This window comes from Phascolarctos cinereus, unplaced genomic scaffold (assembly GCF_003287225.1).
Source record: "Phascolarctos cinereus isolate Bilbo 61053 unplaced genomic scaffold, phaCin_HiC Scaffold_7;HRSCAF=346, whole genome shotgun sequence".
Classification (NCBI taxonomy): Eukaryota; Metazoa; Chordata; class Mammalia; order Diprotodontia; family Phascolarctidae; genus Phascolarctos; species Phascolarctos cinereus.
In genome coordinates this window covers 160999846-161018706 of record NW_027556180.1, presented here as the reverse complement: position 1 = coordinate 161018706, position 18861 = coordinate 160999846, and the positions used below count along the sequence as shown (strand labels likewise).

Genomic DNA, 18861 nt, shown 5'->3' with positions numbered 1-18861 from the left:
AACATACTGAATGTTAAGTCCATTTTCCCTATGGAAGAAGCCCTTAGTTCCATGAAGTATGGATTACCATTTGTATTTTTCACTAACAGTAAATGTATTTTTCTTATTAATTGTTTGCCTTAGGAATGATGAATTACATTTTTTGTTCCTTCTTACCATAAACATCTGCATTCCTCAGCTCAGCCTTCCTTGTATGTTGTTTCTTTATAAATGGTTGAGCTGCTGATGCAGGTATTGCCAAGCTAACAGTACAAATCATTTTAAAGAGGAAGCTGGCGTGTATGGCAGCCGAGGAGCACACTCTGCAGGACACTGGACAAGACAGTAAATATTCAACTTTTAATGCTGATTAAAGGAGTATAGGTAAAGAATACGTAGGTATACATAATTGGTGAGACAAATATTCACTTTATTTATATTTTATATATTATTTTTTTAATTTGGTAAATACTATCCAGTTTTGTAGTTGTCCTTGTTGATTTGTGTGATATTAAAGTATTAGTAATAACTATCAGGAATCTATGATTAGGGAGGGTTTAGTTGGTTGCTGTTTGGACTGGGAGGGATGCTTTAAATTTAGTACTAGAACCAATTTTAGTGGCTGCACAGTTTACCATTTGTCAGACAAAAGGTGGCTATAAAGCTGCCCTGTAAGTCAGTTCACAAAAAAATTCAGAGGAAGATTAGTAAAGATGCACAAATAAAAAATACTTTACTTTTCTAACATCTTACCATGTCCTCCCCTTTAGGAGGAAGAGCGTGCAAAACGTGAGGAACTAGAGCGAATACTGGAAGAGAATAATCGAAAAATTGCAGATGCACAAGCCAAACTGGTATGTACCTTTAAAAATCCATAAATGGAAAGACTGCTTATGACTTGTAAACTATAGGGCTCCAAACCAGTTGTCATGCTCATTTTTGTTTGTGGTAAGGGTTTGCTCCCTATAATTTGACACATTTGACCAAGGCTTTAGAGGCTTGGAGTAGACTCAGATAATAATAATGATAATAGCTATCATTTATATAGAACTTACTGTGCGCTAAACACCGTTCTGAGCACTTTACAATCAGTAGTTCACAATAACCCTGGGAGGTTAGTGCTGTTATTATCCCCATTTTACAGATGAGAGAACTGAGGCAAACAGAGGGTCCAGGGTCACAGCTGTGACACAGACACAGCTAGTGTCTGATTCAAGATTTAAACTGAGGTTCTCCTGATTCCAGGCTGGTACTCTTTCCACTATACCACCTAGTTGCTTTTGATGGCTAGAAGTTCCTTAAGCAGGGGACAGTCGTTAAGGTTTCAGCCAGCCGCTAGTCCAAGCATCTAACTCTCTTCCCCCCCTCCCAAAGTAATCTGTGTAATTTGAGATCAGGCAAAGAATTTACTGGATTCAGAATAGATTACTTTCTCTTAACCTAAATCCTGAGGCCTCGTTGGACTTAAGATGTTAAAAGCAACTTCTAAGGGACAAAACAAAAGTAGTTAACTTATTCATTATAGGATACCAAGATTTTACATTTTCTTTTTGTTTTATCATTTGATAGTTTGAGTCTAAATAAGACAACTCTTATAAAAGTCAGTGCAGTGATCTTTAAGGAAAAATATGTTTCTTAATCCTTTGGATATTGAAATTTTAGAGGCTAATTTTTCAGAGTGTTCATGAGAACTATTTTAGGACTATAAATATAATCCATTTGCTTTAGTCTTGGAGAGACTGTGTTTTCTCTAGAAAATGCCTTGCTCTGATGACATGAGAGGGCTATCTCAGGCTCAAGTAGAAATCCTGTCATTGGACAGAAAAGGGAATTTAGAAATTACCTAATCTAACTCTGTCACATTACATATGAGGAAATTAGGGCTCTGAAAAGTTAGGTTTCCTGCCTGTGGGTACACACGTAGTCTACCATTAAATAGCAAGTTGGAATTTGAAACCAGAGTAGCTCAGAAAGGGCACATTTACATTGTTGGCCGTGAAAGGAACTTAGAGCAGCAGCTTATTTGAATAGGGTATAGGACATGTGCAACTTTAGTTCCCAAGTTTCTTCTGAGTTTACAATAAAGCAGGAGAAATAAGGAAAATTTCTTAAATTACAAAAATGTTATGTAAGAGACTTCTAGGGATCATGTAATCTAGTATTTTCAGTTCATATATGAAGAAACTGTCTTCCCTAAAGTTATAGAGGAAGTAATTGACAGTGCTGGGACTTGAACCCTGATCTTCTCATTCTAGCACTCTGTTATTACAACTAGGTCCAGATTATTGTGAATAATAAATCCCTTGATGTGATTGCATGTATTTGAATTGATGTTTTTCTAAGTTATAATTATGTAAAATATGGTAATTGATTCCAACCCAGTGGAAGTACACAGTGTAAATTCAAATAATGTGACTATAGTACTTCAGGGGATTCTTTCTCACTAATCGGAATTTACCTGTGCACCAAATCTGGTTCCCTAGGTACCATTCCTTTGGGTTTTGTGTTTTGCTTAGAGTCCTGGGAATCAGGAGGGAATATAGCTTGCTTCAAGAGCTTATGCAGCAAGCACTTATTTAGAATCTTTTATGAATATTGTAATAATTCCTGTAGTGTTTTTTTTTTAATAAGATGTGATTCCTGCTCCTTCCTACCACTTAGGATTTTGATTTATTTGAGTAGAGCAAGAATTGGGCTGGTTCCAGATACACTCGCATGAACACGCATGCAAACCTATACATCTATCACATGAGAGAAGGAAAACTCATGAGAAAGTGTATTATTATTATTATTTATTAATGTTTAGGGAAGTCACTATAAGGGAAGGGTCACTCTTCCAGGATTCTAGTTTGGTAAAGCTTCATAGTACCAGTCTGAATCTGGGCTTTATGAAAGATGGCCAAGAATTAGATTGAATTGGGAGATTGGGAAAATGTTCTAGAAGGGAGGATGTGAGTTATGTCCTTTAGTTGAAACTAAGGAAAAGCCTTTTTATGAGGTTAGAAGAACGTAGTCAGATCAGAGAGACTGTTAGAATATACTAAGAGAATGTTGGGGAGATGTGGTGGAAATAGTTGATTGAGAGTCTGGAGTGACAGCCTGAACAGTTTGAAACACTCCAGTGCCTATTGAATTGATTGAATTTGGGTTTAATGTCTTACATAATAAGTGGTCTGTGTACTAAACAGGAGAAGCCTAGCTATAGAGAGACCACCCAAGAGTGACTATCAGTATTAGCATGATAAGGCAATGAGAGGTTGGGATTTGGAAGTAAGAGAATAAGCTTGAAGTTGAGGGATTATCTTAGAAAAAGGGGTGGGGAACTTTTGGCCTCCCTGCCACATGTGGCCCTCTAGATCCTCAAGTGCAGCCCTTTGACTGAATCCAAACTTCACAGAACAAATTCTCCTTAATAAAAGTATTTGTTCTGTGAAACTTGGACGCAGTCAAAAGGTTGTACCCAAGGACCTAGAAGGCCACAGGTTTCCCACCCTTGTAGGTGGAGTGACTGCTTGTTTGCTATAAGGAAAAGAGTATTCCTAAGTTGCTGACTGGCAAGATTGATGGTGCCATTGACAGCTAACATAGAGGTTAATCAGTAGTTGACACAGTTAATACCTCCTGTACTATGTACTAGGCACCGTACAAAGCACTGGGAATTTATTGTTTTTATTGTTTTTAATTTTATTAATTTATTTTGGTTTATCAACAATCACTTCCATATTCTTTTGAGTTGAAAATTTTTCTCCCCCCACCCTCCCTAAGACGGTGCACAATCTGATATAGGCTTTACATTTACATTCTATTAAACATATTTTCACATTAGTGAAGTTGTAAGTAAAAAATTAAAACCAATAGGAGGAACCATCAGAAAGATGAGACAAAATTCAGCAGAAGGTAAAAATAAATGATAGCGATTCGACTTCCATAGTTCTTTCTTTGGATGTGGACAGCATTTTCCATCCCGAGGCCTCTGGAGATATCTTAGATCCTTGTAATGCTGAGAAGGGTTCAGTTTAACAGTATTAGTCATTGAATAACGTGGCTGTTATTGTGTACAAAGTCCTCTGGGTTCTGCTCACTTCACTCAGCATCAGACCATATAAGTCTTTCCAGGTTTTTCTGAAGTCAGCCTGTTCATCATTTCTTATAGCACAGTAGTATTCCATTACATTCATATACCATAACTTGCTCAGCCGTTCCCCAGTTGATGGGCATCCTCTTTATTTCCAATTCTTTGCCATCACAAAAAGAGCTGCTAGGAATAATTTTGTACATGTGGATCCTTTTCCCATTTGTTTAATCTCTTTGGGATATAGCCCTAGAAGAAAGCGCTGGAAATTTAATGGTTTTGAGGAGATACGGAGTTTGATAGCATGATCTTTTAGTGAAGGTATCCTTTTTGTCTGCTGGAGAAATGGGGCTGAAGATGTGTGAGAAGTAAGTTAATCAAGCTTCAGTTCAGTCGTTTTCAGTCATATCTGACTCTTTGTGACCCCATTTGGGGTTTTCTTGGCAAAGATACTAGAGTAGTTTGACATTTCCTTCTGTATTTTACAGATGAGGAAACCGAGGCAAACAGGGTTAAGTGACTTTCCCAAGGTCACACAGCTAATGAGTGTCTGCTGCTAGATTTGAATTCAGGAAGATGAGTCTTTCTAACTCTAGGCCTGCTGCTCTATCCTCATAGCTGCCTCAGTCAAGTTTATTTAAGTGCTTCCTGAGTATGAGGAATTGTGCTTAGGTGCTGGGGATACCAAGAAAGGCAAAAAGTAAGGGATAGAAATTTGAAGGAAGCCTCTGAGTAATGATATCTCTTCTCACAACAACCTTGTGAGATGGCTAGTATGAGTATTATCCTCATTTTACAGACATTTGAGTTATATGACTGAATCAGAAAAGATTCAAAGCCAGATTTTTATAACTTATCTCTTGTATTTTTTTCTGCTCTCTCTTCTATATCTTTTCTTCTTGGTGTTAGGTTTTTTTTTCCTTTTTACTCTCAGGTTTATACTGCTGTAACTTAGCTTTGAATACTCTTACTTTTGGAAGACACTTGCATGAAATGTTAATTTAAGTTATATGGAAGGAACAGGTGATAGATAATAGGAAGCTGAAGAAGATAAAGGACATTGCTGTGTATATATCTGGTCGGCATGTAGTCTTTATTAGGCAAGTAGGTGTACCTGTTTTAATACCTTATAGTGCAGAATAGAGATTGGTCTGATAAAATGAAGCTCCTGAAGATCATTTAATAGAAACTTATAGTGAAGCAGATTTTGGCTTCATATAAAGAACTTAGTAAGAGTAATCTGAAAAGAAAATAAGTTGCCTTGTTAAGTGATGATAAGTTCCTGTCAGTAGAATCATTCAAGCAAAGGTTTTGTGACTACCTTGTTATCATGGCTAGTTGTATGGAGAATTCCTTCGTTAGGCATCAAGTAAAAGTAGATAAGTCTGGAGTCTTGTTGAGTTTTAAAGTTTTTAAGTATGGCACAAAGACTTTGCTTGATCAGGTTCAGATAACCAATTTAAGAATGGTTCTCTAATTTAACTGCGCAAAAAAAGGGACTAAAATGTCATGTAACGTATCTGGCATTTGACAGCAATGTTACCTTGTAAACCAGACAGAAGAAACTAGACCAGAGTCATAGGATCCTAGATCCATCTGTTTGAGGTGGAATTTAACCCAGGTCCTTTAAATGTTTGAAGTCTGAAGCTAATAATTAAAAGAATGATGACAATTTAGAAGTTTATATTTAATATTATTTCTCTGTTCGCTGGTAACTTTTATTCAGATTTATAGGTGAGAGAAAGTTGGAGAAGGATAGATGAGAATAATAATAATGGCTCACAATTCTATAAGGGTTTCAAGGTTTTCAAAGCACATTTTATTTACACAACAACCCTTGACATCAGTGCAATTTTTATTCCCCATCTTATAAATGAAGAAATTGAGACTAAGAGAAATTAAGTGACTTGCTTCATTGTTACACAGCTGTTAAGTATCTGAGATATGATCAGAATCCTGGTCTTCCGAAACCCAAATCTGGTGCTACTCTGTCACTTTGGAGGGTAGATTAAACATTCAAAACATTTCAGCATAGAAATGTCAGCTAAACCTAATTAGGTGAAATTTAATATGGATAAATGTAAAATCATAGTTGGGCTTAAAAAATTACAACAGCCCAAGTAAGGATGGAGATTTGTTTAAGAAAGATTAACCTCGAGAGGGAAGATTTACAGTGGTTGTATTTTGCAGTTGAAAGGAAACTCTCCTTGAGAACATTTAGAAAACTGCACGTTTTAATGTACTATAAGGTTAATGTGAATAAACAGTATGGCCTAGCTCCCCCAAAATGTATACAGTGTTCAGAGTGAGGAAGATGAAAGTCTTTCCCTTCCTTAGGAAGGACTTTCACAAGTTAGAGCATATCTAGAGGAAAGTGTCCAGGATTGTGAACTAACTTCATGAATATTGTATCATATCAGAACTTGGTAGGCAAAGAACTGACGATGTTTAACCAAATAAGGGTGGATTTAGTATCTTAGCACTTAAAGTGTTGAAATGGACTTTATATGTCATTTAGTCCAGCACCCTGTTTTGCACATGATTAAGCTGAGGGCTAGAGAGGAAATCAACTAGGAACAATGAGGAAATCAGACTTTTACGAGTGGAACTGCCCAGGAAGCCACATGCATCTAATCAAGTACCAAGGAAAGCTTTGCTTCCATTTAGGGAAAACTGATAGGGGTGGGGGTGGGGATCAGGTTGGGTTGGTAGATAGATTAGTCCTATTACACCTTGTTAGGTAGGTTAGTCCTGTTAGACCCGTAATTAGAAGCAAAGACTAGAAGACTGATTGGGGGAATGTAGTCTAAGCATGGGATGGATTGGTACACAGATTTTCTGTGGAGTCCCTTTAGATCATGTCATTCATTTATTCAGCAAGAATTTTATTAAGCCCCTACTGTGTACATAATTTTATATTAAGCAGTGAATTCTATGCTTAGCCTCTTTTTAGAAGTACTCATAGAGGTGGTAAGTGTAAATGGAACTGCATGTTCAGACAAGTTACTTCCTTTCCATTTAGGTAAATGTGGTAGAATGATGGGAAGTGTGTGTAGTGATCGGTTTTTTTGTAAAAGAAACCCTGAGGTTTGCTTAGCCAAATAAAGTGCTTAATTTAGATTGGACTAAAAATATAGGATCCTAGATCAAGAATGAGCACTGTAAGAGACTGTTTGTTTTTTCATTTTAAATAGAAGAGTTGATTAAGGAATTAGGGATTGCATTTGTGGAGTTTGGTCTAATCAGTAAAAGCATCGTGATCTAGGTCTTGGGGATTATAGTCAAGATCTCAAGTAAAAGGGGGAAAATTTCTTAAGTAGTGTTGAGTGTTCAAAATCTCAAGTAGAGGAAAAAAACTCTTCTGTGAAGAACTCTGAAGACATGTCCCTAGAAGTGTAGTAGTCCAGAAAAGAGATAATAAAAGAACAAATTTGGCAGTAAATAAGAAGCTGACTGAATGTTTAAAAAACAAAGCCCACATGTAACTAGCTATATGTCAGAGAGTAAAAGGTCAGAGATTGCAAGGAGGCACGATTACTTAACAGGCAGTAGAAACCTTCCTTGATATGGTAGATTTTTAAAAGCTGTGTTAAAATTGAAATACCCTTCCACCTTGAGATCGATTATTAATTTATTTCAGAGATGACTTAGCTTACATATGAATGGCTACTATATAAAGAACATCATACTGGCTACTGTAGGTATTACAGAGAAATAGAATACAAAGAGCTTTCCCTCAAGGAGTTTACAATTTAATTGGAGTCAATATATTTAAAGGAAAAAGGGGCAGTAGAGGATGAGATGGATAGATAGTGTATTGGAAACATGAACATGAACTTGGACAGACTTCAAGAGATAATGGAGGATAGAAGGGCCTGGCATGCTGTGGTCCTTGGGGTCCCTAAGAGTCAGACACAACTGAACAACAATATTTTATTCTGTAAGGCTATATATGAGAAAAGGGTCAAGTAGTTTTGGTAATGCTATGGGTGTTTATAGGAAAGAGATTACCGAGCTGGAGTTGTCAAAGAAGGTTGTATGATTTTAAGATCAAATTTTAACAGAACCTTGAAAGATGAGTTTTAGTTGAGTTCAGCTAAGCAAAGAAGGGTGAAAGTTGATTTAGTGATTTTAAATAGAAAACTAAAAAGTAGATGTTAGCCACCATAAGGATCTTTGATTTCTGATCCATATTCAGTTACTTTATATATTAGGAAACTCTGTCATGCCTATGTGCTTTATCATAAATTCTGATAAGCAGTTAAAACTCAGGGGTTTTTTTGCATTTAAAGATAGATCCAAATGCACTTGGAGAAACTGCTCTAATGACTCATTTATCTTTTATTATTACTTTCATAGATTTAGATTTTCCTAAAATGCAAAATAATCTGTCATATTATCAAGGCAAAATAATGGAAGTTTTAGCCATGGGGCCAAGGTGGCAAAGGGGATATAAAAATTGTGATAATCTTTGTGTGTTCTTTAGTCCTGGCTCATCTCTGTGACTTTAGACAAGCCCCTAATTACTAAATCTGTTTGTTTCATCAACTCTGAAATCAGGGGGTTGGATATGAAATTTAATGTCTCCCATAAACATTCAGAAAATTTTTTTTTGGTTCCTGTAATATGTGAGTTACTGTATTCCTTTAGATAGTGTTTACAAAGTGATTTCCTCATAGCAACCCTATGAAGTAGCTAGTACAAATATAAACATTTCACATGTGAAAGAAAACAAGGGTTTTAGAGTGGGTTAAGTGATTGGTCCAAAGTCCAACATCTAGAAAATATTTGCTATCAGAATTGCAATGTGCTGTGAAGGTAGGAAAAATAGTGTAAAGTCAGTACCATGATGGGTGGGAGAGGTCACCAGTTTTTCTCCCTATCTTATCTCACCTCCAGTTTTGTTTTTAGGAGTTTCCCCCCAATTTTTAGCTTCCATAGTTGGTTGAAATGGTGTAACTTTTTACCCTGCATAAACTCAGTCCTAAGTCTTTTTACTAAAAACCTTGCAGTTTAGTAGGAATTAGTTTAGTAGCAATTTTCAAAGCTCTTTAATATAGTTTATTTCATTTGATATTTGAGGTAACTATCATGAGGATAAATACCTTGTTTCTGTTTTACATATGAAAAAAGAGGTGTGGATGTGCCATTTAAATTTTTAGTTAAATATTTATTTTAGTAGGGTGTACACCAGCTTGAATTATAGGACATTTTTAGAAAAAAAATGCTAGGTTGGTTTTGTTTTATATTGTTTAACATCAGAGTTTGCATTAAATCTTATAAATCAGCTAAACCATATTTTGCCAAGTATAAGTTCCGTAGGTATCTAGCATTGTTTTAACATATAATCATAATTAAGTATACACATAAAACACAAAGTACAGTGATGTCTTGCATACAGGAAATATTTGAATTACGTTCAGTTCTTATTGTTATACTTTAGAAGGGATTTATTATATCTGATTGCTGGAAAGCAACTAGGATGCTGAAAATGCTAAGGCTCTAAGACCATTTATATTTGAGACAAGAGACTTAAGGAAGACATAATAGATTTCTTCAAATGTTTGAAAGGCTTTCATGAGGAAGAGGAACTTTAGTTTGGCCCAAGCAGGAAGAACTTGGGGCACTGAGTAGCAACACAAAGAGATTCCAACTTGATAGAAGGAAAAACTCCATAACAGGACTGTCCAAAACTATAATAGACTATATCAGGAGGTAGTGGGCTTCCCCTGTCTTTGAGGTCTTTAGACAAAGTTGAATGACCATGGATTACACGAAATGGTCTGTTTGGTCTCTTCCAACTCTGATCAGACCAGACAAAGAGAAAATAGAATTATAGGGGAGGAGGAAAAAGAATTAAATGGGAATAAGAATAATAGAAAAGGAGTCAGCCTGAAACACCCAAATGATTTTCATTTTCCAAGAAAACAACTTAGAATTGAGGCATCAGGTGGTGGAATTTAGTGTGTCAGTTTAGTGCTGAAATTTTGCTGATGGCCATGTATAGATATTCACAATTATTGGAGGGGCAGACACCCAACACAATTAATAAGTGTCCCATGGTTTGTACTGATTATCAGTGGCTGGTGACAGGAATGAACTAGCACTTTCAGATTATGTCCAGCAGAATACTTTAAGTTGGTCCCCAGAAATCTAGTAAAAATCCTCTTCTTCCGTATCTGTTCTGTCTGTTGTATTTGGTAGGCAAGCATTCTGGGCTAGTTGTAGCTGGTCTCCCTAACTAGTAAAGGAAGATTCAGATTACTGTTACTTTGACTAACATGCTATAGTACAGCAGTTCTCAAACTGTGATTCGGGGATTTGTGATGTCAAAAGTCCATAATAATACTAGGGTGTTTTTATTTCTAATATGGTAAATATCAATTGCTGTATCTCACATTAAAATAAATTTTCTTTTAAAAAACTTGCTTTAGACTTAGCCTCTGAGGTTCTCAGAGCATTTTAAGTACTTTAAATGTGCGTAGAACATTCCTTTTCATGTCATCTTTATGAGCAACTATCCTTACATGAGAAGTTGTTAGGAAAATTCAGGTAATATGATTTCACTTTTTCCAGAATATTCATATAGTAGAAATAGGGGGTATAGTAGTGGTTTGGAGATGTGATAGTGTGCCACAAGAAATTCATTAGCTGCCATTGAGAGACTTGTTGATTTCTCAGAGAGAAGGTAGAAGGAATAAAAGTGAGTTAGAGGCAAGTCCTTGAGGGTGCCTTACTAGACAGTAAGGAAAGGCCTACATTTTTTGACTAGAAGTGGGTAGTAAAAAATAGATCATACGAAAGGGAAAAGAAATGGTTGAATAACCCAGTAGGAGAGATGGTGTGGTAGTAAAAAGAACCAGCAAAAGGCCTGAGTTGGTGGCTCAAAGATCTGTTATTCATCTCTTTTAAATTATAAACATTCTATTAGTTTTTCTTAAGAGGTTTTGTGCTTTTTAACAGTCTGCTTGTAAATAATATCTAAACGGCTTGAAGCCATAAAAAGCTAAATTCTAAAATACTGGGTTATAAAAGTAATATTTCTTTCCTACTTTCCAAGTTTTCTGATGTTCTTTAAGCATATTAAATTAGTCTGTCTATAAACAGTACTCATTTATGTACTTTAAAGAGAGGGGGAAAACATGAACTTAACATTAGATGACGTATTGCATGCCAACTGGACTGAGGATCCTGTGATTTTATATTTTGTTTTTTTACTGTTGTGTGTAGCAGAAGGATGCATCTTAATAAAATAGATGCTGATGATCAGTGTTCTTTGGGCATAGCTGGATATGGAGCACTTTTGTAGAGTCATGAAAATTTGCAAAACATAAAAAAAATTCTGTTGGAGGTTCTTATTTGGTAAGAAAGGGGAAGGTTGATACATAGCTTAACGTTTCTTCAGTGCTTTGTACTTTTAAAAATGTTTCCACTTAAGTGTTTGATTCAGCATGAAGTACCTATCAGGGAAATAATCTTGAGAATCCAGTGAGACTCAGGGTCACAGCTAGTTTTAATGATAGGAATCAAGACTAGAATATAACTTCTGAAGTGAGTAGATGACCATACACATAAGGTAAAAATAAGTATATTCTGTTTAAAAGGAAAAAAGAAAAGAAAATGGAGAATTTGTGAATAACTTGCATCTTTGAAAAGGTGCCTGTGATGTCATCTCAGATCCCAGGATGTAACTGGAATCAAGAGGAGCTTTGTTGGTATTGGGCCCTAGAGGAGAGAACAGACCTTACCCTGGTTTAACTTATGTAGTAAGTCATAGCCAGCAAGAGAATAAAGAAACAGTGAATCTCAGGTTTGACTAGATAGAATGGCTGAGCAACCTAAAGATAGGATGAAGATTGCTATGGTTAGCTAGAAAGAGTGAGGGGGTAAATTGAGCTTGACTGCAAGTATTTTCTCTCCAAGTTTTCCTAGAGTTTTTATTTTAATCTCTTCCTGCAAAGGCAGGCAATCATGTCATCCTGTTCTCCATTCCCACCCCATTTCCCTTTGACTAATAGCTCTACCCTGGGGACTCAGCAGTGTTACCTCGGTGTCTAGCAAACATCTTTCACCTGTTTATTCTCCCTGTTACCTAATTGATTGCCCAGCAACCTGTGAGTAAACTTAAGGAGAGTTTACGTATCTCCTTTTCTCTCATCCCCATCTTCCTCAACTCACAGCCACCTCCTTATACAAAAAGAGGCAAAAGATTGTGTCTGGACTAAAGGAACTTACAGTCAAATGGGGAGACGACAAATATTTATAAACAAGCTATGTATGTACAGGTTAAACAGGAAATAACAGAAGGAAGGTACTAGAATTAAGAACGTTTGGGACTAGCTTTCTGTAGAACATGGGATTTTAGTTGCAACTTAAAGAACTTGAAGAATTTAGTAGGCAGAGGAGAAAAGAAGGAGAGCATTCCAGGCATGGCGGACAGTTAGAGAAAATGCCTGGAAATAAGAGCTGTGGTGTGAAATAGCAAGGATACCAATGTCATTGGATTGAAGAGTAGGTGATCAGAGATTAAGTTGTAAGGAGACTAGATTTTACAGTCCATCACTGGCTTTACCTTCTCTTATCTCAACTTCTGATAGTGGTTTTGGAGGGTGTCAGAATACTCTTTGCTCCCTATTGCCACTTCAGTTCTCCCTGTGCAATCATCACTCAGCAACTTCTTCAGAATTCCATTAAAAATTTTCTCCTTATAATGCTCATGGTAGCTATTGTCTCCTGACCCTGACCCCCCAGTTCACTCTCCCTGTCTTTTTAAAGCATTTAGCACCTGGCTTACTATCTTCCTCATGTTGATCTAAAAACATCCTGATCTCTCAGTTTCTTAATTTTCTATGTCCTATTTCTGTTGAAAGCAGCACTATCCTAGTCTCCCAGGTTCCTGACTTCATTGTCCTTGACTCCTTACTCTCCCTCATCCTCACATATCCATTCACTTGTCAGACCCTGTCATTTCTACCTCCACATCTCATTCCATAATCTTGTCACCTTATTAATCACTTTCTTGACCACTACTTCAGTAGACTCATGCTTCTTTCTACCTCAAATTTCTTCCCCCTTAATCCAGACTCTCCTACTGTTACCAATATTCTTTCCCTTCAGTTCAAAGACTATATTTGACCAAAGCACTCCCCAGTAACCTGTGCTCGCTCCCTGTTGCCTCTAGAACTAATTATGGAATTTTTTGTTGGGCTTTTAAAGCTCTACAACCTGGTCCCAATCTCTCTTTCCAGTCTGATTATAACTATACTTCCTGTGCGCTTCCTGTGCTGTCCAGACTAAACTGGACTTTCTTCTTTCCTCGAACAAAGTGCTCCCATCACATATATTCTTGATTTTGCACTGCTCTCTCTTCTTCCTGGAATGCACTCTTTCCTCATTTCTGCTTCAGAGAATCCTTTATACACAAGTCTTTTCCTGGTCTCTCTCCTAACTTGTGTTGGTTATATTTATTTTATATATGCTTGTATACATTTTTCTACCCCGGGTAAGCTCCTTGAAAGTAAGGGTTGTTTGCTTTTTAACTTAATTTTTTTTAAATTTGTATCCCCAGTGCCTGGTACATAGGACCTTTAATAAATGCTGCTTGTTGTTTGATTTTTTTTCTTTGACCCCATCACATTTTTATATTTGTTTATTATATTTGTCTTTATACACATCACATTCATTTCTTTAGTAGAATTTGAACTCCTTATGGGCCAGGAATTATTGAGGTTATGTTTTATCTTTATATCCTTTACACAGCAGCATTCCTTGCTTTTAATAAATTTTAATGAACATTTAATAAATGTTTATTGAATTAAAGGCAGAAGTTGCTGCCTCTGAAAATCTTGGAATCTTGTGATACAAGTCATTGGCAAGTCTTAGCAAGGGGATGTCACAGACTATTGGATAGGTCAGGATACTCAGAGCCTCAGCTTTGACAGTTTGGCAAGTTGTCCTCATGGGATGGGGGAGGAAATAGTCACACCTTAATCTTGTTAAATTAGTTTGTATGCTTAATTTATTGATAAAATATTGAGGGGAAAGGTGGAATGAGAGGTAATTTTGAAGCATAAGTTATAGATTTAGAGTTACAAGGAATCCCAGAGAGTACTTAACCTTACATTGGAGGAAATTGAGGCCCAGAGAGGTTGGGTAACTTACACAAAAGCACACAGGCAATACGTGTCAGAGGCAGAGTCTGTCCCCTTTCCACTATTAAGAGTGGTATTGGATCCTTGGAAGCCAAAGAGCAGAAAATTTTGATAAGATACAGCATTGAAGACAAACTGTCTCTGGGAACCGATGAGTCTTCTATAGGTTTTAGGTGGATTCTGAGTGTAGTGGTTTTTCTATACTATTTCTGAAAACCAGTTAATATACTTGTAAAATGGAGACTGTTTGGTTATAGGCCCTGGTTGAAAATTGATTCACAGAATCATAGACTAAATTTTAGAGTGTTTTCCATGCTTTGTGGTCTATGTTACTCTGGTGTTTAATGTTATATGAACATAGGGGTTTTGTAAATGAATTTAAATGTTAGTGATATTCCTTCTCTTTAAATCTGTTAATGAAATTATTAATGACTGACATTTATGTAGCACTTGAAAGTTTGGTTTGCAAGGTAATATACAATGCATTATCTTATTTGAGTATTGCTATTATTTGCATTTTATTAATTTGGAATCTGAGGCTCAGAAAGGCTAAATGACTTGCACCCTGGTCACAATGTAAATGTATATGAACCTAGGTTTTCTTAACTTCAGGTCCAACCCTCAAAGATATTTATTGCATGTGATAATTATATTTTTTCAAAGAGCTTAATTTCCATTGTTTTTATCACAAGTTTTACTTATCCATCTTCTATCTTCATTATTAACACATACATCAGGATGTTATTTATGTTTTCTTTCAACATATTTAAGAAGAAAAGTTCCATCATCCTCCTGTTTTATAGATAAATAATGAACTATATCACTGGGTATTTAAACATTTTACCCAATTACATAGCTAGTTTGTAACAGAACTGGGACCATAACCCATAAGTTTCCTGACTTAAATCTGTGTCCCTTAACTGTCTCCTTCAGTAACTCAACAAATATTTGAATGACTCTTATACTGTAAACATTATTCTAAACATTAGGTTGAGGGGGGAATGGAGGAATTTTATTCCTTGCTTCTGGGAGATATGCCAGGGAGATGTGAAAGAAGTAAAAACATTTGACAGTACAGCATTGAGACCTTACAACATTAGATTTTGGCTAGACATATGTACTAGATTACCTTGGCCAAATTATAATAGGCTTAGACATAAAGACAAAAAGTCTTTTAATTAAGGATTAGGATGGGGCTAGAGAATCAGGGACCAGTTCATGAATGTCCATTTTGGTTGTGATGAGTCTTTCTCAGGTTGAGTTCTTTCCCTGGTTTGTAAAGGTTGTCTTTGCTGCCTTTGTTCTTTGGTCTCTTCTCTGCCTCCAGTGAGCTTGTCTCCCAAATGTGAATGGATTTGGGTGGATAAGGAAGTATTGGGTTGGTTTTTTTTTTCCTCCTGATGATTGCTTAGCACAGTTACTACATTAGGCGAAGTTATTTCAATTATCCTTTTTTTTTCTGCCAGCCCAAAGGCTGGCAGTGATTTCATTCCTGCTTTTATTATTCAGACCATTAGTGAAGTTAGGTGTGTGAAAAATAAAAGGCTGTCCTTTATTATTTATTTAGGTCACATTAATTTTAGAGGGCAGAATATCTCCTAGCACTCTTATACTAGTAAATATAGATAGATAAATGTTAAATAAGACACTGTCTCTTACTTAGTGAGTTTACAGTCCTAGTTGGGTGAGAGATAAACAGGACTACAATATGAGGCAGAATGAGCTAAGTACCATTTGAGTTGCATATATATATATATATATATATATATATATATATATATATATAATTGGGGGAGCAGGTGTGTTGCTGTCACTTTTACCAAAGTGATCAGTGATCTTGAGGCATAATTTAATGTAGACTTTGATCCATGTGTTTTTTGTAGTCAAAGAAGGAAGCACGTGCTAAAGGAAATACCCAGGTGTGGTCAGACCATGATGAATAGGGCAGTTTGGTTAGAGCATGGGTTCATGTCTGTGAGTACTGAAAGTTAAGATTAGGGATTAAGATTACATGAGGTCATATAGGTTTTAAGATTTTAGGGACATTTTGGATAGCCTGTTACAAGTGATCAGCAGGCCATTGGTAATATAGCATTGGTGCTCCACAGCAAAGTCTTTGTAGAAGATGTAGCTGGGGGAATGGATGAAATTTTTGTGGGAGAGAATACATAGAAAGGAGGTGGTGTAAAAGTGATTGGTATTAGTATAAAATACTGTAAAGATGTCAAGAAGGTTAATAGAGAAATTGATTTGACATTGGTAACTTTAGAAAAATAAGCAATGAGTATGGACCAGCTGCTCTTCTTAATAGCAAATGGTAGCTAAACCAATAAGGTCAAGGGAAATGTCCCAGGAATAGTGGACGGCATCACAAAATTTCTGAGTTTAGAAGAGGGGTATATGTGCAATTTATTTGTTGGTTGACTGTAAGATTAAAGATCGCATAGAGAAGGTAAACAGTCAAGTTGAGAAGGATATAAGAAAGCAGAAGTAGATGGGGTAAAAGATAAATAGATAGAGGGGTTGGCCTTGAAGGTAAGAAAGGATATTATTTATTGAGAGATAGAAAAAGAAAGACAAAATAGGTGAGACAAGAGTTGAAATTAGAAAGGAGAGGAAAATAGGGAGCTTCTCTTTGTACTTTAAACTTTACTTTTTCAGTTGGGGGGAAAATGCTTGGCCAAGACTGAAGAAGTGTGGGATCCTAGAGAGTAAAGGTTTTGAGTTTGGTGACGGATAATTGAAGAACTTGCCAAATGTGGTAATTGTGTTAAGCAATCAATAGATGCATTAATAAAATGAGTTGCAATATTGTGCCCATTAGAAGTTAGCATGAGTTTATAGGCTAGGTCACACTGGTTCCATGATTTTCATGTCCCATCAGTAGGAAATAGTAAAAAAAAGGAAGTTTAGGGATGAACCAGAAATAAATGGGACAAAACAAACTCTTCCTAAGATTTATTAAGATGTTCTTATTTAAGCAGAGTACTTTGAAAAATCAATGATTTCATCAATGTGGATACATAATTTAATCTATTTTTATGCTCTTCTAATGCCTTGGAATTAAAATTTATGAACTTCTTTCATCCTATTTAGAAGGCATAGCTTTAACAGGATCTTACTGACTTGCAAGGACAGAACACACCCTCAGTCAGCAATCAACAAGCACTTACCCAGGAAGTTAATTACCTTTTGTTAAAAAAAAAATCTTTTAATTTTTGCTTTTAGCTTATTTGTCCCCTCATAAATACAGAATGTCAAGAATTTTATATGTGCGTCTGTGTGTGTGTGTGTGTGTGTGTGTGTGTATGAAGTTGTTTAGGTTTACTACATGTATTTTTGGAATAAAAAATTTTATATGAAAATCAGTAAAATTTAGAGTTATTTTTACTTTAACTTACAGGCTGAAGAACAGTTGAGAATTGTTGAAGAACAAAGAAAGATTCATGAGGAAAGGATGAAACTAGAACAAGAGAGACAACGTCAACAAAAAGAAGAGCAAAAAATTATCCTGGGCAAGGGGAAGTCCAGGCCAAAACTGTCCTTCTCAATAAAAACCACCCAGGATTAAATTGAAAACTCTGAACTTTTTACAAAGAGAAATGGAAAAACTTTGTATGGTAGCTTCATGTTGAAGTGGGGGTTTTTTTTTGTTTGTTTGTTTTTTTAATTTGGAAAATCTGGAAAGTTAGCTTGTTCTAATAGGGGCTGTGCTCTGCAACTTTTTTTTTCCTTTTTAACTTCCATTAAGTCAAATCCTTATCAGATCATTGTTGTCTTCTAAAGAGTGATATTTTCACCCATTTTAATTCTGTATTAGTGGTCTGAAGCAAATCAGGTCATTATATAAATTGTGGATGGTCTGATAAGGTTTTTACTGACCCACTCACCTCAGAGTTTATACTCTGTTTATTAGACCATAATGCTGGTTTTGCCGACTTTTTTTTTTTCTTTTTTCTTTTTTTTAAGAAAAAAAAAACACAAAAAAAAGGGAAAAGTTGGTAATTGCATTGGTAAATTGCCAGGGTATTACTGGACCTAGGTGGTGTATTGTTAAATCAGTGTCCTGTGATACTGCTCCACTGTTGCGCTTGATGTTCCTGATACAGGTAAGGAATCAATTGGTCAACTCTGCTATAAATATATAAATATATATATATATATATATAGTTCAGTATTGTCTCTGTTCAGTTTGTTTTTCTTACATTGACTAAATCCAACCAGCATTCCCCATTGTGTAAATAAATCAATTTGCTGAATAAAATAAGTCTTAAATTCATATGTTTAAGTAATTTTTTTTTAAGTTCTATTTTTAAAAAAACTTTTCGTCAGTCAACAGTTTAGTAACACTTCAGATCACTAATTTTTCTCCCCAGTTTATACCTTTAATATAGAATTTAAAATAAGCTTATGAATTAATATTTAATGGCTATTTTCATAAATATCTGCTTTATAATGATAGAATGATTATAGCTTCAGTATTCATGTTTGACTGTATCATTTACAGGACCCCAGATAGGCATTTAAATTCTAATCCCCTCTGGTTTGTGCCTCTAAAACAATTAGGATTGAAGTATTATAATCACAGATTGTTCTTAAAACTAGGAAAAAATATTTTAAAATTATAAGGCAGGGGTTTGGGTTGGGTTTTTTTTCTTC

General features: G+C 35.7%; 1 protein-coding gene across 1 annotated transcript in view; it reads left to right on the top strand.

Annotated features, from left to right (window-relative positions):
- The window catches only part of ARGLU1 (arginine and glutamate rich 1), a 33801-nt gene extending 15320 nt beyond the window's left edge, over positions 1-18481 (top strand). The window contains exons 3-4 of the mRNA XM_020970071.2: positions 750-833; positions 17606-18481. Of these exons, the coding sequence (XP_020825730.1) occupies positions 750-833; positions 17606-17773 (252 nt within the window). The 3' untranslated portion in view covers positions 17774-18481. The remainder of the gene's footprint in view (positions 1-749; positions 834-17605) is intronic.
- The last annotated feature ends 380 nt before the right edge of the window (positions 18482-18861 follow it).